We start from the raw sequence: 24,103 nt of genomic DNA, 5'->3' as shown, positions 1-24,103 counted from the left end.
CAGTAGAACTTGAGCAAACATGTCATTTATAGTCAGTACCTGTACTGCTGGATTTAGATACACTTTTTGTTGCCTTGACAGGTGGCCCAAACAACAGCATGTCAAAGTAATTTTTGGCAAACAAACATTTTTAAAGATGCTAAAGTGTTGTTTTGGGCATAGAAACTAGTAGTGCAAGTAAATATCTTATCCAGTACCAGCCCAAATGGAAAAGATAGATGCATTAACAAGACGGACCAACAAGACTGAAGGAAACAGGGATGAGGGAAGAGTTTTCCTTCTTTCTCTCTGACTTGATCGGCTCAACTGGTGGGGTTTGCTCAGAGAAGGGGAGGAGACAGACTGGGGGAGAGGGAGGGAAAGAGAAAATGGGGTGGGACAGACAACCTCCCACCCCCCATCTCTCACTCACACACACACACACACACACACACACACACACACACACACACACACACACACACACACACACACACACACACACACACACACACACACACACACACACACACACACACACACACACACACACACACACACACACACACACACCTCTTTAAAGCCAAGTGGTTTTAATAGACATCCAATTACACTAAGAGATGACATCTGGTGGAACTGTAGCAGATAAATAAGGTGAAAGAAAAGACAAGATTCAGTCACCTCAGAGAAACTCCAGATAACCGGAGAAAGGACCACTGATAGAGATAGGAGCGAGGGAGAGGCAGAAAGGAAAGAGGGAGGGGGCCAAAGGAGAGGGAGCCAGCCACACACGGTAGGAAAGAGGAGAGTGAACACGCCGCTCCAGCACTCAGACTCTGAGGAGCAAGGGCAGAGGACACACCAGGAGCTCAGCTACACTGACAGACGCACAACACGAGAAGGGAGAAAGACGAGAGCTGCAGGGCTCAGTTACACACTCAAGTAACTTCAAACCAACTCAGAAAAACCAAAGAAACAAAGAAGAAAAGAAGAAAGTCTGGAATCCCTCACTCCTGTTTTGTGAATTAATTTTTCTTTTTTTGTAGTTGTTGTTGTGGGCTGCCTTGCGTGGATTTCTGTGGACATTTTATGAGAAGCAGCATTAATTCGTCTTTGACTTTATTTATTCATTTTGTACAAAGCACTTTGCAACCTTTTTTAACCCTCCTTCTTTCCAGTGATCCTCCTCTCTGGTCTGAAGGAGATAAAACAGTGCGGGTCCTGTGCCTGCGTGGAGCAGCTTTATAGCGCACATATGAATGAACTGATGATGTGCCTTGTGGACTTTGGATCTGACAGTGTAGGTGTGCAGTCAAACTTTTAAAAAGGGATTTTCTAGCGTTTCCACCACCAACCAGGACCAAAGTGAAGTGAGGGAAGTGAGGAAAGGTTACGAGGTAGTTCTCGTTGTGTGGTGAACCCAGTTATGGATGTTGACGCATTCCTGTGGTGCTTCTGAGGAATAAACAGCAAAGAGGGGACGACAGTTGAGTCAGCCGAGTCAGCTTTACCACCACCACCAGCTACATTACCAGTAACATCACTGATAACGCCACTGAAAGTCCTGTGCTGCAGTCACTTCATCTTCCCCAGTTGTGGGTTCCCACACGGAGGAGGTTTGGGGGAAGTTTCTCCCGCTCTCGTTCCCTCTCCCTGCACCCAGCTCAGCATGCCCCAGCCCCTGTGCACCTCCACAGCTCTTCCAGCTCCACTACCATGTGTAGATGGACAGTGACACAAGGTGCACCGGTCGCCTGGTTCTCCTCCTGCCCCTGCCGCAGACCTCCTTCACTCTTCCTCTCGTTCACCTTCCTCCTCCTGCTTCTCCGGCTCGGACCGTCGTCATCCTCGCCACTGCCCGCTTCTTTGCCAGACTCTGAACAGAACAACAATGCACCGGGCGGGACGTCTCCCCACTTCTTGGTATCGCATCCGCTGCCTTACTCGTCGCCCGCGCCGTTACACGCATCCTCTGCAAGGTTGCCACGGGCATCGAACATCTCATCATCGTCTGCAACGGTTGTTGGCCGTCACGTGCGGAGCAGCTACAAACATCTACAAGGAGACGTGCGCAGGAGGAAACTGTTCTCCTACCAGAAATTCTTCCTTCGCATCGACAGGGATGGGAATGTTAACGGAACCAAAATTGAGGATGATCCATACAGTAAGTCACCTCATTTAATTTTTTGATAAATTCAATGATCAACAGCATCTTATGCTCAGAGAGAAAACAGCTCAAGAGCAGCAGAGGCCAACCGACAAGTCACTTAAGCTTTAAATCAAATTTAACATCCAGTTAAATGAGTTAATGGCACCACATTAAAAGTTGATGGCGCATCCAGAACACAAGAACGGCAGAAGACCCACTGGTGGTTTCTCTCTCCGTCTTGTGTGTTTTTCTGTTTAGACTGGTATTTCTATGTTTCCTTCATGGACAATCATGCGCATTAAGACAGGTGACTCGACACGCTGTGTTCTTCCACTTTTTTTTTAACTTAATATTCTCCTGACTACAAAGAAAAAGAGTGTATATCAATAGAAGAGCAAGATACAAGAGGATAGGAGGAGAAAAAATAAAACGCAGCAAGCCGGGCACATTCAAAAAAGGAGAAGATCCACTGGAACCAATTAGAAATGGCCCAGAGAAAGTTCTTCCTCTTTGAGGAAATATCTAAAACAGTTATTACCAAACTTTGAAGGCAAATGACAAGTACAGTGACTCTGTGCTACAGCTTTAGTAGCAGTGGGCATATGCAAACTAAGAGGTTCTACAAATTCATATGTAAAGTGATAACTGCGCAATTTCAGACCCTTTCTTTTACTGCATCTTGCGAACCACAAAAAAATATTTGAACCTCTTTTCTGAATAGGGTCACTGGGCACACATGCCTGTTTGTCAGAACCACTCAGACTCATATTCATACAGTTACACTCTTTCACAGAGGATAGAGTCGGAGGTCCTGTACCGCTGGGCACTGAGAATGTGCAGATGTTTTTCTTAGAGCACCTAGATGTAAAAACATAAAAGGAAATTAGGGTAAACTCTAAGATGCATGTTCAGGAAAAGCATAACTCCCCTGCAATGTGGTATCGTGTAAATCTCAACTAAGTGTCCAATCTGTACACGAGCAAATAGAAATGCTTTTAAGGACTTGTGAGACTCGTCATAATCATTTATGCCTGATCCAGAACAGAAAATCAGCTGTTATCACTCTGTAAGTCCACATCTTTATCTTCTAGTTAAACACATCTGGAAGTCCTCCAAGACTGCCACAGTCCCCTGGCCTGTGAGTAGCGTTGAATAACTGCGCTGCCTGAGGGCACATTGACAGTAGTTTTTGAGGGAGAACAGAACATTACTCCCACATTTACCTGCCCGGACTTTCCTTCTGCCAGTTTGTTGAATTATATGGGTTAAGTCCAGCTCATTTCTTTACTATTTTATGTGATTTCACATTTCATGTGAAGTCTGTAGTGTTTTTCTTTTTTTTTATTCCCTCACATGTCGATGGTGCGTGTGTATGTGTGTGTTTGCAACCTTTATAACTAGGTCTTTATCACTCACACACCTTCATACACATGTCACAGGTTTCCGTGCATCTGTCTATGGTGCTGTACAAGCCTCTCCTGCTGAGAGTGCGCACACACGCACACGCTAGAGCACAGACAGGCCAAACCTGCACATGGCCTCCATATGGCAAAGCCCACTTTTATTAGGGCCAGGGCCAGTGTGTGTGTGTGTGTGTGTGTGTGTGTGTGTGTGTGTGTGTGTGTGTGTGTGTGTGTGTGTGTGTGTGTGTGTGTGCCACTCAGACACCAAGGCTCTGCCAGACATGGCTGAAGGAATTTCAATTAGCGTCTCTTCCTCCCCTCCCATCGCCCGGAGTCTTCTCTGTGACACACACACACACACACACACACACACACACACACACACACACACACACACACACACACACACTTTTACGCACATGCACAAAAAAAGCTTGTCCATTAGGTTGCAACGTGTCACTAACTCTAATCACATCAGTGCAGCGCATTTTGGGGCACAATCCATCTAATTCAACAGCTCTTACCTCATAATTGTTGTTTGAGAAAGGTGAGGACCTCCCAGAGGGGAAAAAGAAATCTTAATATTTGTTATTGGCCACAGTGGCCAATGCTTGGCAGCACACTTAACGGGCGCTTCATGGAGGAGTATCCACCTGATAGCAAGCGCAGATGTGAAACGTGTTTTACATCGAGAGACGAGAGGCAAAAATCTGGTGATAAACTGTACAGGTTTGGCTGTGATGAAATCACGGTTAAATAATGTGTGCATCTGCACATCATCAAGCTGCACTGTAGGTCGAGATGCTTGCGCATGTATAGTGTTTGGGTGCGTGTACCAGCTTTCATGTAGAACAAAGTACATGCTTACGGTAAAAACGCACCACCTTCTGTGATTTTCATGTGCTGAGCAGTAAGCAAAGAACAAATTGTACTCTTAAAACCAACCAACATAATTAAGTCATCATTACTGTGATGGGGGGGTTTTGCCACATGATTTCTATGTTTTTAGCATGGCCCTGTGCTCAGGGATATTCTGGGTACGTTTGATTTTTATTCCAGCTCAAATATTGACTAAATCCATCACATTGTAAAGCAGATAGTATGAAAACATCTGCTTGAAACCTACACACAGGTCTTTGTTCAAATGACTTCCTTGATGCCAGTTTGGCCTTCATTCATTAGAAAGAATTGGCTTTTTTGTAGTGACACTAACGTAACACATGCAGAAATTACACAAAACAAACTTACATCCTATTATATATCCCGAAGAGGCAGAACTATGTAAGAGTCTTACACTCAAACTGAAGCACAGACACAACCTGATAGTAGTAAGAGATTAGAAGTATTACTGGGTTTCTGAAATATACTTGAAATGTAAAAAGAAACCCCTCCACAGACAGTAACGTCGGTCATTTTCACTCTATTGGTTAACAAATTTAAACACTTCTCTGCTCATTATATGCAAAACAGACAGGTAGTTGTTCTACGTTACTTGACTCATTTATTTAGATTGAAATAAGTGATTTGGGGAAGGTTGTGAAAGTATATATGCACACAAATATAATTGGGTGGTTTTAAAAATATCTCGAGTAAAAAAGAAAAAAATTCATTGTTAACGTGCTGGAAAAATCTAAATACAGCAATAAAAGAGCTGTACTTTGTGACCTTCGAACCCTGTTCCAAATTGTTTGAGCAAATTCTGCTGTTTATGTTGACCCATGACTTGATTGGATAAAGGACCACCTCTTCAAGTAATTAGGATCCTGAAAGGGGGCAAATGTTGGGGCCATCATGGCATGATAGTCTGGTAATGTTCAGGAAGTCACTTAGCAAATGAGCGTCATTAGCCGGTGTCAGAGGTGATGAAGAAGTTCTGGTTTTAGCTCTGGGGCTCGGCCACTACATCGCCTGGCCGCGCACACTCGCTTGTGCATGCCAGTGTTTGTCATTTGCATTTGGATGTACTCGGCTACCAGTGTCACCTCATAAGGCCTCCACAATATGGCCCTCCACTGTCGGTGTTTAAATCTGGCACGGCTGCCATGTTGATCCTGCCACTGCTCTCAGCAACAAAAACTGTCACGGCTTGTTTATAAACAAACGAATAAAGCAATGAAACAAACAGACATGTGTTTGCCGTTGAGCAGCTGGCTCGAACAGCTCGATTACTACTGAACGATGCCAACTTGACTGTATCGCGCTTCCATTGTGGCCGCGCGGAGCGTAAAAGCAGCCACACCGTCACTATAACGATATTCAGCAGTTAATCTGTTGTAAAGCGACACAGCTCCAAGCCAACAAACTACGGCTCGCAGAGTGTCTCATACACTGGACATTATTCTGATTTAGTGGAGGCTTTCCATGTATGTGCTAATTACACAGGTCTTCCTCCTCCGGTTTGACCTCTGCCTATTGACCCGAGTCAGGAAGCGTTGTTAATGGGAAGGTCAGTGCTATACACAGTACATCACTTCTGGCTGCGCTCTTTTTCTGCTCTGCTTTGTGACATAGTTCAGCGGAACTGTCCAAACTGACCGGCAGGTCCATGTAGTAGACTTGTGTTTCTAATAACACATTTAGAGTCAAAACAGACCGAATAAAACTTTTTGCTAATAAAATCAAATACCTTCATTTTATAATTCACTTGTGCACTAAAAGAAAAGTTTGTCACTCAATTTAATTCTTACAAAGAAGCTTCAATGTATTTCAGATTCATTACACACTGAAATATTTCATGTCTTTATCATCACAGGTTATAATGTGTTAAAATCCAAATATCTATATAGTTAAACTTTTCGGTTTCTGTCATGAGTGTAAAAAATACTGACAAAGCCTTCAACTTTTTTGAGACGCACCTGTATTTTCAGACACCATGTGTCTCAGTTTCAAGTTTATGCATTATGTAAAAAGAAATTACAGATTTACCCACTAAAAAAATCAAACTATTATAGCTTGACAAAATGTACTCCAAACATTTTTTTGCAGTGAAGTTATATTCCGTACTGCAAAAAAAATAAATAAAAAGAAGCCAAATGCACCCACCCCATTCTAGAGTCCTTTCTCTCTGCATCATAAACCTGCCAGTCACTCAGCAAGTTTGGACAAAACAAAAATGAAATAACTCCTCTTTCTCTCTGAAGTTTCATCTCTCTAAAACCAGTTCCAAGCTTTTTTCCCGTTCTTCTGTTTTTGGATGTCTTCATTTTGCAGTCTTTATCCCCCCCCCAGGCCCTCTGCGGCAAGGATGAGTGTGTTTCAGGCTCTCGTGGGAAAAGGTAACAGTGTGGCCCATAAAAGAGAGTTACGAGGAGGTACTAGATGCACCAGGGGTTAGTGTCAGCGTTGCTTTTCATTTAAAGTTACTCTGACATCTTCATGGACTCGCCTCCACAGCGGCCGTAAATATAAAGCTTGTGCAAACGTCACAGCGGAGAGCGGGTTCAGGAGAGTCAGGGATCGAACGCCTTTCAAGACAATTTTACCAACACGTCTTGCTGACAAACGCTCGCACACTGTCACACGTTCCTGGTCCCTGGTTGTAAACGAAACAAAAGAAAAACAGTGTCTCAGCGTAACGGAGTGGCATGAGTTGACTTGTTCATTCATTCACCTCAAAAGACCTTCAAAGCAACAGAAACCTTCTCGTATGGAAGAGCAGCTTTCAGTTCAACTATTCTTGGCTTCACGCGGAACATCTTCCCTGTGATGTTTTGTTAATATCTCAAATCCAGCCGGCGTCTGGATCAAATCATGTCAGATGTGATTCAAGACTCCTTTTACCGTAATCTGTGGACTAAACACTGTCGGCCTCCCACAAAAACATCCCATATAATTGATTATCTCAATAAATACAAAGTTACTTGACTGTAGATAGCTCTGTCTTTTGACATTACAACAAAATGATAAAACTAAATACAAACTTTCATAACTTTGGAGATATTCAGAGGCTTTGTTACTGTTACATAATCGATTGTCTGGACTGTATTATCACACAACATCCTGGCTTTATTGGTTTCTGGCATGTTTACAATTGTCTAGTTTAGCTGATGCTCCACATGTTATTGTGATTAATTGTTGTACAGATGTGGGAGGTAGGGAAGTACAAATGCTTTGTAAATGCACCTTTTGAGTATTCAGGTATATACTTCCTGGAAACTTTCTAATTTTAACTTCCAGCCTTTTTTCATAAACATCTGTACTTTTCATTGCAAGCACTTTAAAAGCAGATGTGTTGCTTTGTTTGTAACCTAATCAACACCAAAACAAACGTACATGGTTTCGATAACAACGAATGGAGATATGTAACCATGTGTGCCTTTTATGCATCGGGGATTCAGAAAGGTGAAAACGTACAGTGCTTGACCACCACAGAGGAAAGGTGCGAGCTGGGTGTGATGTCTACGACAGGGAACATTAAACACCACATGGGTGACACTGAATCAGAATACAACAATGATGAAGAACAGAAGGTAGCAGTGCAGATCTGTATAATTTCACTTAGATGGACAACCCCCCCCCCCCCCCCCCCCATCAAAAAAAATAAAAATAAAAATATGGTCATTTTCTTTTTTTTTCAATCTGTAGTTTTATTCAATTAATCTTAATTTAAGAACCAATATATTTGCCATATCTGGTGCAGTTATGCAGAGATATTTGCTTGAAACATTTTTCCTTTTCTGATTGAACTAGATATACACAATTTTGGTCAGTTCATTGTAAGTATGCGTCTAATTCTGGGTCTCAACTGTTACTGACTCCAATTCCTCCATAGTGACAAAACCGACAGAATTCATCTGTGAATGTGTGCTGGTGGAACTCTCCAGGGTGTACCCTGCCTGGCAAGACTGAACTTTGAACAAAAGCGGCACAGAAGGTGGATGAATGGAAGCATGATCACAGAAAGACAAAGTCTTAAATCAATTACAAAGACTGCTCAGTGATAGCTGACTAACAGCTGCGCTTGAACCTGCAGGGTCATGTCAGGAGCAAGTGTGTGGATGTTTAGACAACGATTCCGACTAATGGAAGTTTCCCATCAATTTCTAATACACTGTTGTTGTTTTGATACTCACGACTGTCTCAAGGTTTCTTTTTTGCTAAGAGTCACTGAGGACAATGACAGGATCTATCTCATTTTTCCATCAGTGTTTACATATTTCCTGTCGTCGCGGCTTGATATTTTCCCATAAAGTCGCTCCCTCGCCGATTAATGTGTCAGCTACACCGCGACAAAAATGAGAGACAGATTTTTGTAGGCAGACCAAGGCTGCCCTGCCACAAACCCAACCAGTCAGGCACCACCTTAAACAAAAGTCTTTCAGCAGCAAATCATGTTTCTGTCAGATCTTGCGCTGCTCTGGAGCACTTCTGCTCTCTGAGGAGAAAATCGCTCCAAACATTGAGAATCGATTACTGTCCACAAATACTCCTAAGTTGGACATCTTGGTTTTTGATGGACGGCCTTGGATTCTTCTGGGCTGTAAACGTATATGCTGGAACGAGGGACCGACTGATACCGATAGACAACTCATTCACGGTTTTGGTGTCAATTATTATTTCCAGGCACTTCTACAAAGTGCCCAGATATTGTGTTGAGTGAAAGATATTCTACACTTATTAGAAAGTTGAGGGGAAGTTTTGGACACATCTGTGAGTGATAATCCCGACGTCTAGCATCCCCTCTGAGTCCATATCGTCGGTGTCGAAGGACATTTTACACTATGAGTGAAAACATATTGCCCACACGGTGTCATTTTAAGTTAATCTGCCCTGTCCTCCCAGCAGACCAAAAGTTTGTTGTTGTTGTCGAAACACATCACAGCAATGTCACGTTTGTAGTAATCAGTGTTGGGAAAGCGGCTACGGCTGGAGACACTCATTTCTGCAGCCTGATGTTGTAACGCTGTGTAATCTTGTAAACAAAAAAAAAAGTGTCGGACAAAATTCAAAAAGATTTTGTGGGGAAACGCAAGAAACATGAAAAAAGGTCAATTCCGATTCTTAAATGTACAGGAGGGTTCAAGAAGTTTGGAATCTGCTCTTTCAGGTTTGGCTTTCATCTTTCATCAATCTCTTCAAAATGTCAAAACTCGGCCGAACATTTCTGATCCACCCAAACCTAAACGCTATAGACGATGAGATTGGGTCGCCAGAAGGTCATACGGCGTTTCCATTCTGTGTCATATTAAATAGAATACATTTTTTTACTTTCATCAACTCTCGTCAATAAACTCACTTCCAGGCAACTAAAAAGAACAATCCATATGCGTATCAGAGAACACCCTGGCAAGACTTCTTCCTCTACCAGCCACTTTCTGTTTTAAAAATAATATACACATGATGCCCAACACCGAAAGTGTCCTTTTGGTGTTGGCCGAGCGAGACGTGAACACGCTGAATTCATGGCCAGTGAAGCAGTGGGAGGTGAGGGATAGCATCTGTGACAGATAACATCCAGGACTCCTGCCATATAGACACCATGTGCTTAAGGAAAAGCCGTTCCCTCACACCCCTGCCCCTCATGCTCCCGCTCCCTTCACCCCTAACCCCGCTGCACACCGCGCAGGAAAAGTGAGGCTCCTAATGGAGTCATCAAAGGTACAGCAGAGAGCTCTGAGTCGAGTCAGAGAGAGAGAGAGAGAGAGAGAGAGAGAGAGAGAGAGGCATCTGGACAGCCTGGTTGTTTGAACAGAGCAGCCAGGAATGCCAGCTAATTACGCCATGTGTGCATGTTTGTGTGTGTGTGTGTGTGTGTGTGTGTGTGTGTGTGTGTGTGTGTGTGTGTGTGTGTGTGTGTGTGTGTGTGTGTGTGTGTGTGTGTGTGTGTGTACTGAATGTGTAGGAACGAGGCATGTGCAACAAAAGGCAAAGAAAGTAAGAGCAGCGCAGGGAAAGAGACCAACGGACTAACATTTGTGCATGTCTGTGCATAATATTTGTGGTGTAAAATAACAAGATTTCTGAAGCCCCCCCTGAGTCCGTCAGCACCAACTCAAACCGCAACAGTTGGGCAACAAGATCAAGCTGGCAGCTGAACTGTAAATGAAAAATGTGCGAAATGCAGACGACCGTCACAGCACTTTGCCTGAAAACATAACTCCAGCCGTGACAGGCCTGTGAAATGTTTTGACAGAAACTGGCAGCTTTGGCACTTTATCGCGTTACAAAGTCAACTGTGTTCAAGGAATCACAATTTCTCAGGTGGTTGTGTTTTGTTTTGGGGTTTTTTCTCCCCTCCTCTCAATCAAATTACCATTACCATCACTCTGAATTTCTCCTGGCTTCCTCCCAGCTGCTCCTAAACGTGTGTGACATAACTCGCTGTGGTCTCGCCGTGCGAGGTAAAGCCAGCTCAAATTCCACAGATTGAAATGATGAGTCACACAGACAAAGCTTCACACTATCTGTTAGGTAAACCGCGGGTTTGCTGAACAGATTGACTTTAATGCAGATGATTTGTTTTGTTTGATTTGGGGATCATTTTGGCGTGCCTTTGTTTTTTATAGCTTGACCTGGTTGGTTGTGCCCATTTCTCGAGACGGTCCTGTGAATTAAGTACAGATTTTATGGAGGGAAGACAAAGCGTACTAATGCAGTAGAACAGAACAATCCGACTAATGAAAAAAATACAGTTTTCAACATTTTGCGAAAAAGGGCCAAACATTATAGATTTAACATGATTTACAACCCAGAAATTCAATCTGTGCCAAACAAGTTTTGGGACAAAAACAAACAAAACAAAACAGAAAAAAAAAACTCCACCAAAGAGTCTAATTGTAGAAACATTTTGAAAATCAGAACCAGGCCTCCGTTTTCTCAGCTACAGTCAAAGTCGTCAGCCCAGAAGACTTTGATGTGGCCGCTTAGCACCGGATGATAATGTTGTCAACCACATCAGTCTAAACCAATACCTCAATCGTCCTGAAAAACACACAATATACACTGTTTCTGCTCCATAACCAACATCTCCACCAGAGAGATGTTTTTTTTCTCTCCTAGAACAGGAAAGGAAGTGCAAGCCAAAAAAATGTAATCCTGAATAGATGCAAAGAATATTGTTTAATTGTGCTAAAACCATCAGCGGCTTTGAATGCTGCAAAAAAATGTCTTTTACACAATATTTCTCTCTATTTATATTACACAAAGAAGAGAAAGGACAAAGTAGAATCCTCGGCATAACGTATTTGCTGGGGGACTGACACATTTATATTATTTGATTTTATATATGGTGATAGTGTAAGAATATCCCCAGAAATCAAATTGTATTGATTTTCAAGTTCAGTTTATTCAGAAAACAGTGGCATGATAGCGAGGTGTGCAAATATTGAAAATGCAGTTTCCCTTAATTAAGGTTCTCATGAACTTGGGAAAAGACTTTACATTAATCCAATTTCACAAAAACATGAATGAATTGTCACTTAATGAATCATGAATCCAGTAAGGTTACACATTTGTATTATTTGCCAGACCTCGCTCCTTAAACTTTGTTTGAACCCCGCGTCACTTGCGTCACTTGCCAACCCCAAGAATGATTTAAACTAAAATGAGTGAAAATGTCACAAAGGAAAGCATCTATCAGTGCAGCAATCAATTGAAACGATGTAAAGAGCGAGCAGAGAACAAGTAGGAGCCATAATTCAATGTAATGTCTGTGAGAACTAGTAGCCAAATGGTTGAAAAGGACACCAGGTAACACTGGTAAAAAAAAAAAGCTAATGAACAATAAAACAAAACACTACCTTTGGAATTGTTTTTGTTTATTTTATACAGCGAGAACACTTGATAACCTGACATTTTTTACTTGAATCAGTATCTCAACTTTAAGCTTTTTTTCCATGACCATCTGTAACGCTGTTCAAGAAAAACAAGATTCCAGCTATAGGCTTCATAGTGTTATGTTTGTAATTTATTGCTGATTTCAACATATCAAAAGTCTCCACAAGAAGCCTCTGTTCTTCAGGGTTTTTTTTTTATGCATTTTCTTTTCTTCTGAGGCTTTGGTGGTTACGTGGATGTAAAGGTTCGTGTCACAGGCAATTCGAGACATCGTCAGTCACTCTGTAGAGTGTTAAAAACACAAAAATGATCTGTGCTCAGACCTCAACTTGTGACAATCTGTCCTTAAATCTTAGGGTCATTAATGGGGTCATTTTTTTTGCTACACCAAAAAATGTATTACTTGGATGTCAGATTTTACATCTGAAAAGAGAAAAGTTATTTGGTGGAACCAAGACATGAGAAAATCCAGAGTTCATCCAGATTACTTGAATGTTGGCTGCTGAATGAAAGAATCCAGCCCATTTTTGTACTTTTTTTTCTACTGAGGGGAGTTCATGACACTAAATAGTCCTCTAGTGACAATATTTCACAATGCCAAGCAAGACTTGTAGAGGTTGGAGGCACGCAGTCGACCCACTCACAGCTGGTCACCATGTCGAGGTCACAAAGTGAACAACCGCAGTATAATCTTTAAAAAAAAAGACCCTGGATAAACAGTGGAAACATTTTCACAACCTCCCTTAACCTTTAGGTTCAGCTGCAGTCTCACTGACCATGTTTCCAAAAGGTCTGGTTGGAGGTCGACAGGAGGTCTGTGTGTGTGTGTGCGTGCGAGTGTGTGGGTGTGTGTGTTTGCGTGCGAGTGTGTGTGTGTGTGTGTGTGTGTGTGTTCCTGGTTAGGAATGACTTTTCAAGAAGCGTTTTCGGATTATTGCTTCACTATTACTTCCAAGTGTGTAGTAGATTTAAATTGATGAATGGAGTATGAGTCTATGGCTGCACAAAATCCTATATAATCACACTAATATAGTAATTCCGTTAATTTACAGTGCGAGTGTAAACTGGAGACCATCATCAGATTTTTGAAAGATGGTGATTTGAATATCAAAGCAAATCTGACATTCACCTGGCTGCTGAGTTTAGTGGTTAGTGTTTTCGTCTCATAGTGAGAACATTACCAGATCCAGTCTGAGTTCTTCTCTCTGTACTCTGACATAAAAACAGGCATGTGACACTAAATGGTGATTCAACGTTGGCCATAGGTATGAGCATGTGTGGTTTTGCCCTGCGACGGCCTGGAGACTTGCCCAGGGTGTACCTGCCTTCTCCTAAAATCAGCTGGGATTGACTCTGATACCCCTTGACCCTGAGTTAGATAAGCAGTATAGAAACTGTAGACTTAAGTAGTTGTTATGCCAGATGATCTTCATGCTGCTACCAGGATTTGAATCAGGGTCGAGATTTAACCATAATGTTCCACCAAGATAATTTCACAAAAACCTGAATCCTCCGATGTTCAAATTTACAATAAAAATCAAAATACAGACCAAAGAAAATTTAATACACGTTTAGAAGAGCACTCAAATCAGAATGAGTCCCCAGATCACAACACCGAAACATCTTCGGGATTCATATATTTTTAGCACAGCGTAAACTGGTCTGATTTTCTCTGGCTGTGATTATATATCAGAATGGATGAATTTCCATTCAGAACACGGTTTTGCAAGATCACAAAAACACGTATATTGTATATAATTGAAGTTGATGTAAAATTAGGCCAGCGGCTGTAGAGTCTCTGATTTTATGTCTCCATATGTGGACCTTTGCAAAGAAAGTCATGATAATAAAGATAACCTGATAATACTTAAGTTCCTTTCCACAAGAGACTATGTTCTCTGCAAAAACATGAATAAAATATGTGCCTGTATCGTGCCAGAGGAATATCGCTCGGATATCAACAGAAAATCTGATATTGTACATGTCACTCCGGAAATGTCCCATGAAACACACACAAAAAAAACAAAAAAACAATCTATGAGGAACACAGAGTATCTTTGCTCAAATTACAAATTCAATTAGCATGATGCCTCGCCATGTTTTCTGCGCTGTTTCTTCTGTTTGCAGTTTTACTGCTGCTCTTCTATTTGTAACTTTAAGTCCTCTTTTACAGCCCTTCTGCTGTGCACTTATGAATAAGCTCCAAATAAGCATCTAATAAAAAAGCAGTAAATATGCACTCACTGAAGGATCACTGTGGTAAATACAGTTCAAATTCATGCAACAGTTTGGATGGAAACCGAGCTAATAAACTACCACACAGGTCACTGATGCCACAAAAGAGCAATCCTCTGTATGGATTTAACATGAAGAGCACAAGTATGATACACACTACGGGCGTGATAATATGAAGTCTCCTGTAGAGCTTTATAAGGTAGATTTTCTTGTGTAACAAGGAATGAAGTGATTCACAGTTAAGTAAAAAAAAAAAAAAAACTGGTGTAAAACAACTGTGATGACCTTTATGAAGTGGTTTGGTTCTTGTTAGAAAGCCAGGTTGTATTGACTTTTCGCCTCCAGCTGAGCGACTGTCAGTCTTGTCTGACTTGCAAAGCATGTTGGCTTGCTGCTACGAAAGTTGTCGTTTTTCCCTTCTACACACAGGTGCTTGGCCTCGGTAGTTCCTCAAAGAATGCTGTTCGCTGTAAATGTCTAAGCCTTTTAAATGAAGTAAACTATGTGCTATTTGTACTTTCAGTGTTGGATCATAAACCTTTGTTCCCCTCTTTGCACTTAAAAATGTACAATTAAGAGGCTGGGCTGAGATCCATGAGGCACAGGGAAAGGAAAAAAGAGAAGAAAAAAGAAACTGAGATGTGTACATTAAAACCGTCAAGACATAACATAATAAAATAGTTTGAAGGGCAACAGGGGCCAAGCACCAAAGGTTGAAGCTTATTGCTGTGCGTGACTGCGTGTTTATTACAAAAACCTGATGTGACACAAGCCACGACCCGGTTCTTTTCTGTCATGGGGCTGCCTCGCTGCAATCGAAGCCTTTTGTTGCAGCTATTCATTTAAACTCACAGGCTGCTTCTGGTAAAAGGGCTATAAAATAGTCCTGTGCTTTTGGTTTTGGACAAACCACATCAAATGGGAGGAGAGAAAAGGGTTTGAACAGGTGGACGAGCAGATTTTTCTTTTTTTTAACAAATCACAACCGATGAATGTCAGCTGTGGAGAACCGTGACGAAACATGTTGAAGACCAACATGATTCACTACAAGATATGAACAGCCATTGTGAAATCTGGCTCTTAATGACTAAATAGCCCGAGATGATGAATGTAAATAACAATTCAAACAGTTGACAAAGAGACAGGTATCGATAAAATCCATTTAGTTCTGTTTGATCCTTTTCAGGTTCTCTCAGTTTTTGTGCAATGCAGACGGTCAAGTTGGAAAACCACTAGTTATCATGCAATCAGAGAAGGAATTCAGAAAGAGAAAAATAAACCGGAATTTAATGTCTCACCATTTAGAAGAAATTACCAATGCAAAATAGCTAATGTTCTCTGATGTCTTCATCAGATGACTTCTTAAACAAACTCATTCTAGTGTAAATGTTGCAAACTGCTGATGACAGAGACGCACAAGGGGAAGGGAGGGACATGTGGCTAATAGACAGGTATGAATCATTTTGAATGAAAGGAAAAATTCATTTCAAAGTCATTTCTTTCATTTTTCTAATCAGATGCTTTCAGGATCTCTTCTCCCGCGTTCCGCAAATTCCAGTATTAGGAAAGCATGAGTATTCCATGTAGTAATTTTAGGTCGACTACTGCCGCTACTATGACTTTCTTTGAAGAAACCGAGCTCTGAAGACAGTGGATATATTGCTCCCGTTTCATGCTCTATCCCAGCTATTCCCACAGCCAAGCTTCACTTCCTACTGGCCCCCTTCAGCTAATCCCCTCAAACCCCTGATAGTTTTATGGCTTGGTGTAACGGACTTTAGGATGAGAGAAGAAAGGGCCGGCGACCACAGCTTAAACCAGTAATTGGTTCAGGCTTGAAAGCTGATATGGACACCTTGACCTCTTGCCAGTGTGGCAGCCAGAAAGCCTCCCTCCGTCCTGTCCGTGTGTCTGCCTGCGCTCCCCTGGTCAGAAAAACAAACATTGAATGGAGAGATGTTTTTTCCCTGGCTTATACCTTGGTCCCAGGGCACGCAGCCCACAAGCCAATCAGCAAATGAGCAGGGGGCAAGAGGCTGGTCTGAGGTCTGACTGTCACATAGAGCCAGGGGGGGGTGACAAGACTGGGGTTCATGTGTGAGCAGAAAACTGAGAAGACGCGGGCTTCACTTATAGAATTTTGGGATTTTCTGTCTTGCACATACATCTACAATGCACAGTTAATTCTTACCCGTCTGTCTCTTTGTCCCTGCTGTTACAGGTATTCTGGAGATCAAATCAGTGGACGTGGGAGTGGTGGCCATCAGGGGGCTCAGCAGTAACCACTACCTGGCAATCAAGAAGAACGGAGTCCTATACGGAGCGGTGAGTTGCAGTTTCACAATGAGCGGAATTATTCTTAACATTAAAAAAAAGTAATCTCCTTATTTGAAGTGGCTTCCTCTGGCTATTGAGTTCTTAGAACAGGTTTACAATATTTTAGTGATGCAAGTTCCAGTTTCAACAGCAAAAACAACGATTATCACCAACTTAATACTGTTATATATATATATATTTATATATATATAAAAGTTTATATCTTCATGTCTTGGATGTTGTATGAAAAGGAAAACTTGTGATTCCCGATAAAGGGACAGAACTAAGTGTATATGAGCTCCCATCTCCGCTATCTACCTCCTGTATCCTCTCCATTAACAAACAGGAAACACAATCCTTCATTTTCTCTATTCTCCTTTGGTCCCTCTGGGGAGTGCAGCCCCTGTTTCATCAGCTTTTGTTTTTGTTTTCTTCGCTTTTAAATCCCTTCCTACCTCATTTTCTTCTCCTCATTCTCTCCATCCTCCTTCCCTTACATCAGAAGGACCCACTTTTTGGCCTGTCTCTCTGGAGTCCCAGCACAGATGAAATGACAGACGGCCGAAAAGAAATAAAAAAGAGGCGTTCTGTTGCACGGCCCGATACTGAATTCCCATGACGTCTTCAGCTCAGTGCAACACAAGCCGCTGCAGCGTTGTGGCGAGGGGCTGGTGTTCGATTACACTTGAAGGCTTTACACAGTGACCTCTTTATCTGGTGATAATCAAGTGATGCATTGTTGTGATGCATCACTACAACAAGACATGTACACAGGTTTACCACAGATTTTCTCAATAAAAGAAAAATTGACAAATTAAATTCACTGTGATGTCAGTACACACAATCAGACACAGACACACAGTTGCGTCGTACACGCCACCCGTGTGAATTACAAAGCCGCATCGTTTGTGAAAATATTCTCATTTTTACTTTGGGAACATCCAGTTTTACTTCTGGAACCAATCTGGACAGCTGTGAGCAGATGCAGAAAGAGAGCGAGCGAGAGACACCGAGCGAGAGTGTGCATGAGCATGAAGTACATGCGCATGCACACGTGCCTGTTAATGTCGACTGCATCAAGTCGGCTGGATGTTTCAGTGATGTTCGGCCCAAGCGCCGGGGCAGCGTCCAGTAAACCTGCGAACGCTGCTCTCTCGGATCATCTTCTATTCATTTACCAGCGGGCGGTCACTGTGGTAAATGAAGCCACAGCCTTAGTGTCACGGCGCTCCCAGTAAGCCTGTATCACTGGGATGTCACAGCTCATCCAAACCCTTCTGTCCCTGACTCATCCAGCATCCCACATGGCCACACGCCTGGGATCTTTCTCAAGCAATAGAAAACCATTTGTTGATTGAAGTCCTAATAGACAGTAAAATAACTTTCTTCAGCATATATACTTTTGATGTCCTCACAATGTTCCTCACTCCCGTCCATATTTCTTTCTACGATTCTACACAACACAAAAAAAAAACCAATAACATTTTAAAAATTGTTTAAAAAAATGTCACAAGTACTGTACTGCTGCACAGTGAGAAGCTACCACGCACTTAGAAAAAGCAGCCCACGGCTTACTCTGATCCCACGTCGATACGCCCCGTTTACAATGCATCATGTTCCTCCTCCACAGAGAGAATTCGGCCCGGACTGTCGCCTGATTGAACGCATCGAGGAGAACAAGTACAACACCTACGCTTCGGCCGAGTGGCGCAACAAGAAGAAGCACATGTTTGTGGGACTGAACGCCAACGGAAAGCCAATGAAGGGAAAGAGGACAAGGAGGAAAAACACAGCCACTCACTTCCTGCCCATTGTGGTACAACCTCGATGATTGGACCTATCAGCCCGCCGCGGGGGAACTGGACAGCTTTTGGAGATACAGTGATGGCTACATTGGACAGATCCGAGTCTGATCTGTATGATGCACTGAGGAGGAAAAGAAAAGAAACTTAAAGAGACATTCTGATCTATGTTGGATAAAGACATTTCTATTTTTAAAGAAAGAAATAAGATATATCCGTATACAATGTATATATTATTTTTTTGTTTTAAGTTATAAAGTACACTGGCACAGTAAAATATGAAAAGAAATGACTTCTGTGCCAAAATGTGATCGAGTAACTCACATTTCTAGATTTGTGTACATGTGAAGTGTGTGACAGGAGAAAACAAAAGGACAAACGATGTAAGGAAATTGGAAAAGGAAAGTTGAGGAAGTGTGAGTAGAGAGTTGACTTACAGAGAAAGAAAAGGAAACAAGAAGGAGGAAAGATGGCAGATAGGGAGGAAAGCACCTACACAGCAGCAAGTCCAACACTATCTTGTCTTTTTCTTTAAATTTATTTATTTTGTGTAATATTTAACAACAAAACGAACAAAAACACGGAAAAGGACAAGTTGTCTTTTTTTTTTACCATTTATGCTTCTCTTTTTGAATACTAATCATTTAAACCTGAATAAATATAAAGAATATATTTGTCTTTAACTTCTTTGACTGACTTTGGTTATTTTCTAAGCTTCTCATGGTCTGACTATTTGAGAAATACATGAACATGAATACAGATAATCCAAACACGACTAACTGAAACTGAAAAAACCCCGAAAAGATGGAGGACATTATGTTTCTGTACTGTAGCTTATCAAAGGCAAATGTAAATGTGCATTGAACATATACAATGTCTATTGGTGAAGTATAGACAAGGCGACTTTGTAATACTGAGTATACTCTCAATAATTGAAATGTGCTAAGATCTAACATTTCAGCGAAATCAGTTCAATATTTGATCATTATAGTTTAAGGCTACAATCATAAGGAACACAAGATTTAAAATAATCAATCAATATTCAGGATGGAAACCATTTATTTTGTTAGCAATTGTGACAAATGCTGAATGCAAATATATAAAAATATGCCATCCAGGTCAATCTTCCAAATAAAACAATGCATTCAACATCATCTTTTCTTGATGATGCAAAAAAGCATGAAAGTACATTGGTGAGCATTTCGCTACACAATGTAGAGTCCGAGTTGCCGGTTGTTGAAATGAGACATAAATGCTGCTTTGCCTTACCTTTATGTGTCAATAGTCATGTCGTCCATAGAACGTGTGTCCTTGGATCAGTGGAGTTCACATGCGCAGGTTTCCAAATACGTTTTCGGCGATCCATGCAACAGCTGCTGATCCTTTTGGATCCTAAAGAGGCAGAAACACAAACAATCAAAAAGCTCGGTTATTGCTCGTTAGACATGATATCTCTTCCATCAAATCTACAGCACAATACTCCCATTTTTTTCTTCTACTAACGAGTTTGAAAGAATTGCAAATAAACTGTTGCATAAAATCTACTCTTTCCCATTAAAATAGCAGCTTGACTGGATAATCTAAACTTGCTAATTCATACTCATTTTTTGGTTCTTCCTCTGGTCTTGAGGACGGATATTTCTTGAGGGAATCCAGAGAATTCAGTACTTTAAATTGGAACAAACTCGAAAGATATTCAATTCAATCCGAGTGAATTTTCCTTCTCCAAACCATAACTTCAAACGTCAATAGAAGCACTTCAACTCTTAGTCATGTAAAACTTTGCAATGCAAAGTAGTCATTGTGATTTGGTAAATATGAATTTGCAACAAACTCTGATGACCAAGGGGTTAATCGGGGAATCTGTTAGAGATTAGATGTTTGAAAGGAGCCCAGCGAACAACCTGGCCGATTAGTTGACGGGTCTTTAATTTCTCGCTGCAAAAAACCTTCTCCCTTACAAGTACACATGGCAAACATGGCTTCCTGGAGCATAAACACTGTCTTTTATGCGATAACAACAAAGACAAAACAGGGCTTTTAGAAATGGACGACTCATGCACGGACACACACGCGGAGACACACTTGGGCAGCTCGATTAAGAAGTGTGTGTGTGTGTGTGTGTGTGTGTGTGTGTGTGTGTGTGTGTGTGTGTGTGTGTGTGTGTGTGTGTGTGTGTGTGTGTGTGTGTGTGTGTGTGTGTGTGTGTGTGTGAGCATCAGTGTGGTCTAGCAGCTGGGAAAAGCCTCCTCCTTGACCTTACGTGTCTGAAACCTGTTGCTGTGCCCCCCGAGACAGAGAGACACATGGAGCAGGGCATATGGTATAATGTAAATATCACTCCTTTTGTTTATCACCTGATTCTAATTAACTATGATGTCATGTTTTCTTTATTCCTCTTTGACTTTCCCTCGCTTTTTTCCCCCTTTAACTCTCATGTTGTTGGGCCCTGCAGTTTCTCTCTGAACTGCTGCTTTAAAATCTTCTTTTTTTTTTTTCCCCCCCTCCACTGTTATTCAAACCTTTGCCATGTCTCGGTTAAGTTCTGATAGATTCCAGCACTTAGGATCAACCAAGGAACAAGGTTATCACTCCAAAGAAACACAGACTCACACACACACACACCCAGTCGTCCTCTGCCCGAGGCTCTGCAGCGCTTCAAATTTGTACAATGCATCTATCACTTTCCAGTCTCTGCCATCCATTTCGGTTTGTTCTCAGTTCATTTCCGAGTACGACGGAATCGCCCCGCTGTGTTTATTACAAAAAAGTCCTCGATCCTCTTATTGTGCTCAGGAATCCTCCGCGTCTAACCCTCATGTCAAAATGTGAGTAAGTATGATGCATCAGGGGGAGATTCAGATTTCCTTTCATCCTCCCAGGGCATCTATTCCTTTGTTTATATGATTACTTGGGTGTTCTGTAAACGACATATCAAGTACAATTACTTTGAAATGTGTTCAAGACACTGATACCCCTCCCCTTTCCCTCGTTCTCCCTCCCTCATAAAGTTCAAGGGCTGGCATTCCTAACCCAAGATGTCTTTACTATTTGGTGGTACAACTTCAGAGATGTAAAACATCCCACTTAGGGCCTAATTAGAACGCGATAATCTGGACGGCAACAGACATCAGAGAATAATTTGTCCACTTGTTCATTTGAAGAACCTGAAATCAAGACTAGTTCACGAAACATGTTTAGATCTTTCTGGAATAAGTCGATGTGTTTTTATTGCAACTTTAACATGACTTAATGCGCTCTTGCCTCTACCCGCAATACATAACAAGGCCAGACTTTAAAAGGAGTGCATTTATTCAAGACAGATGTTTCACACTGATTATCAACCTCACTTATATATGAGCGAGTCTGTTCGGAGGCATCGGGCCATGCATCGTTTCTCCCGTTTCTGCTGCGTGCCCGACATGTTCCGAAAAAAGTGTTTGTAGTATCTTTTTTTTGTGTGTGTGTGTGTGTGTGTGTTGTGCTTGGGTCTGTTTGGTTAGTGTTTGGTTTGTTGAGGCATGCGGCGAGGCTCAGTATGCGGTTTCTGTTTTGACTACATCGGGATCTATCGGACCAGTGTCGGACCTCAAATGAAACGTACACCGTTGGCTTCACACGTTCACAGCTCCTCTGTTTGCTCAGAGAGTCTTGTGGCCGTGCTACCTGACCGCAGCAGCAGCTGTGAATATTTTACATCCTGGTGAGAGAGGGGGGGAGTTGGGGGGGGGGGACGGAGAGAGAGAGAGAGAGAGAGATTGCAATCCTCAAATCTGAGAAAGACGTGTGGGTTTGGAGAAGAGGTGAATAACTGAAAGAACCACGGTCCCTGGGGCATTTACAGCAGTTGAGGGGGGGTGAGAGAGTGCGAGAGAGAAAGGGAGGTGGGGAGATGTTTGCTGAGAGGGCAGCAGTTTGAACGGGATGCCAAAGGGTGAGAGGAGGGTGGGTTGAGTGGAAGACGGAGTGATGGGGGGCGATTATAGTAGTTGCCAGAAAATTTGGGCTGGATGGTGGGGGGTGGGGGTGGGGGGGGTTGAAGGGGTATTTACTAAGTAAAGTAGGATGAGGGGGCAAAGAGGCTTGGGGGGCAATCATTGGAAGCAGACCAAGGGAGTTCCTGGAATCCAGAAGGTGGACCAGGTGTCCTCCTCTCACGTTCAGCTCATTTCACTTGATTTCATTTTTCACTGTTAAAGCTCAACTAACTTGCTGACACATAACACCTTTTCCAATGTCATTAAAGCTCAAACACTCAATATTTTAGACATGAAATGGAAGAAATGACCACAGAAGGCATGAAAAAAAGACAAAGCGTTGCAACAAACTGACACCACAAACAATTTTGTCTTCTTTCCTCTAAAAAAATTTTAATAAAAAATCTAAGTCCCCACCTGCTGCCTGAAGAGGCAGATTGAACTACAGAAACAGCAGATAGTCAATAGATCATCAGACGGGTTAGTGTGTAAATAGAAGCCAAACAAACACATAATGACTGATGGCTCCCAGATTATCACGTCGGGAGGGAAAATATTACAAAATATATGACGAAAGTGAAGTTAGTTTTAAAACATTTACCTGAGTTATGGTGAATGGAAACAAACCAGAGTTCATCACGAGGGTGTACTGTAGACAGCGCGACAATCAAAGTGGCTTCCACTTCCTGTTTCTATTTCAACCTAAAATCCGGTTTGTTTATTTTTTGAACAAAATCCCAAACATTATGCCACATCGCAAAGTTTCAACAAACATAAATAAACATGGAATGGAATAGAATAGAATAGAGTAGATTAGAATAGAATAGAAAATACTTTATCAATCCCAGAGTGAAATTCTTTTAAAGTGTTGGGCCACACTGACACAGAATAGAACACAATACATAGAAATGGAATGGATTTCACTTATGTAGCACATTTAAACTGCTTGTGCAGTCCCAAAGCTCTTTACCTCATCAATCACATTCAGCCTTTCACACATACGGAGGCGGCTGCCATGCAAGGCGAGTAATCCATTGGGAGCAATTTGTGGTTCAGTGTCTTGCTCGAGGACACTTTGTCATGTGGACAGGTGGAGATGGGGAATTGAACCTGCAACATTCCAAATGGGAGACTAAAACTCTACCAACAGAGCCACAGCCACCCCTGAATACAAAGTTAAAATATCAAATTAGAATAACAAGTCCATAAGTAATATTAAATATTAATATGTGCAAGGCTTATCAATGACTAATAGAAGCGTGGAAAGAATGAAATTGACAGAAACACAACAATCTATTTACAAGATGAGGTATAGAGTCTGACGTCCACAGGAATGAAGGAACTCAGTTTGGACCGGATCCTCCTCTCTGAGATCACCTGGACGGAGTCCATCTCCACCCCTACCACGTCGCTGCCCTTTCTAATGAGTTTGTTGAGCCTGTTGGTGTCGGCGACCCTCAGCCTGCT

The 24,103-nt window shown here is 42.0% G+C and overlaps 1 protein-coding gene across 1 annotated transcript; it reads left to right on the top strand.

Annotated features, from left to right (window-relative positions):
* The first annotated feature begins 654 nt into the window (after nt 1-654).
* On the top strand, nt 655-19,340 carry fgf10a (fibroblast growth factor 10a). Its single transcript, XM_080477059.1, has 3 exons — nt 655-2,143; nt 16,763-16,866; nt 18,488-19,340. The coding sequence occupies exons 1-3, from the start codon at nt 1,696-1,698 to the stop codon at nt 18,686-18,688; spliced, it is 753 nt and encodes a 250-aa protein (XP_080333185.1). The 5' UTR covers nt 655-1,695; the 3' UTR covers nt 18,689-19,340.
* Nucleotides 19,341-24,103: the final 4,763 nt, after the last annotated feature.

This window comes from Lipophrys pholis (assembly GCF_963383615.2).
Source record: "Lipophrys pholis genome assembly, chromosome: 12".
NCBI lineage: Eukaryota > Metazoa > Chordata > Actinopteri > Blenniiformes > Blenniidae > Lipophrys > Lipophrys pholis.
Note: the sequence above shows the minus strand (reverse complement) of the source record. Positions and strands in the feature narration are given on the sequence as shown.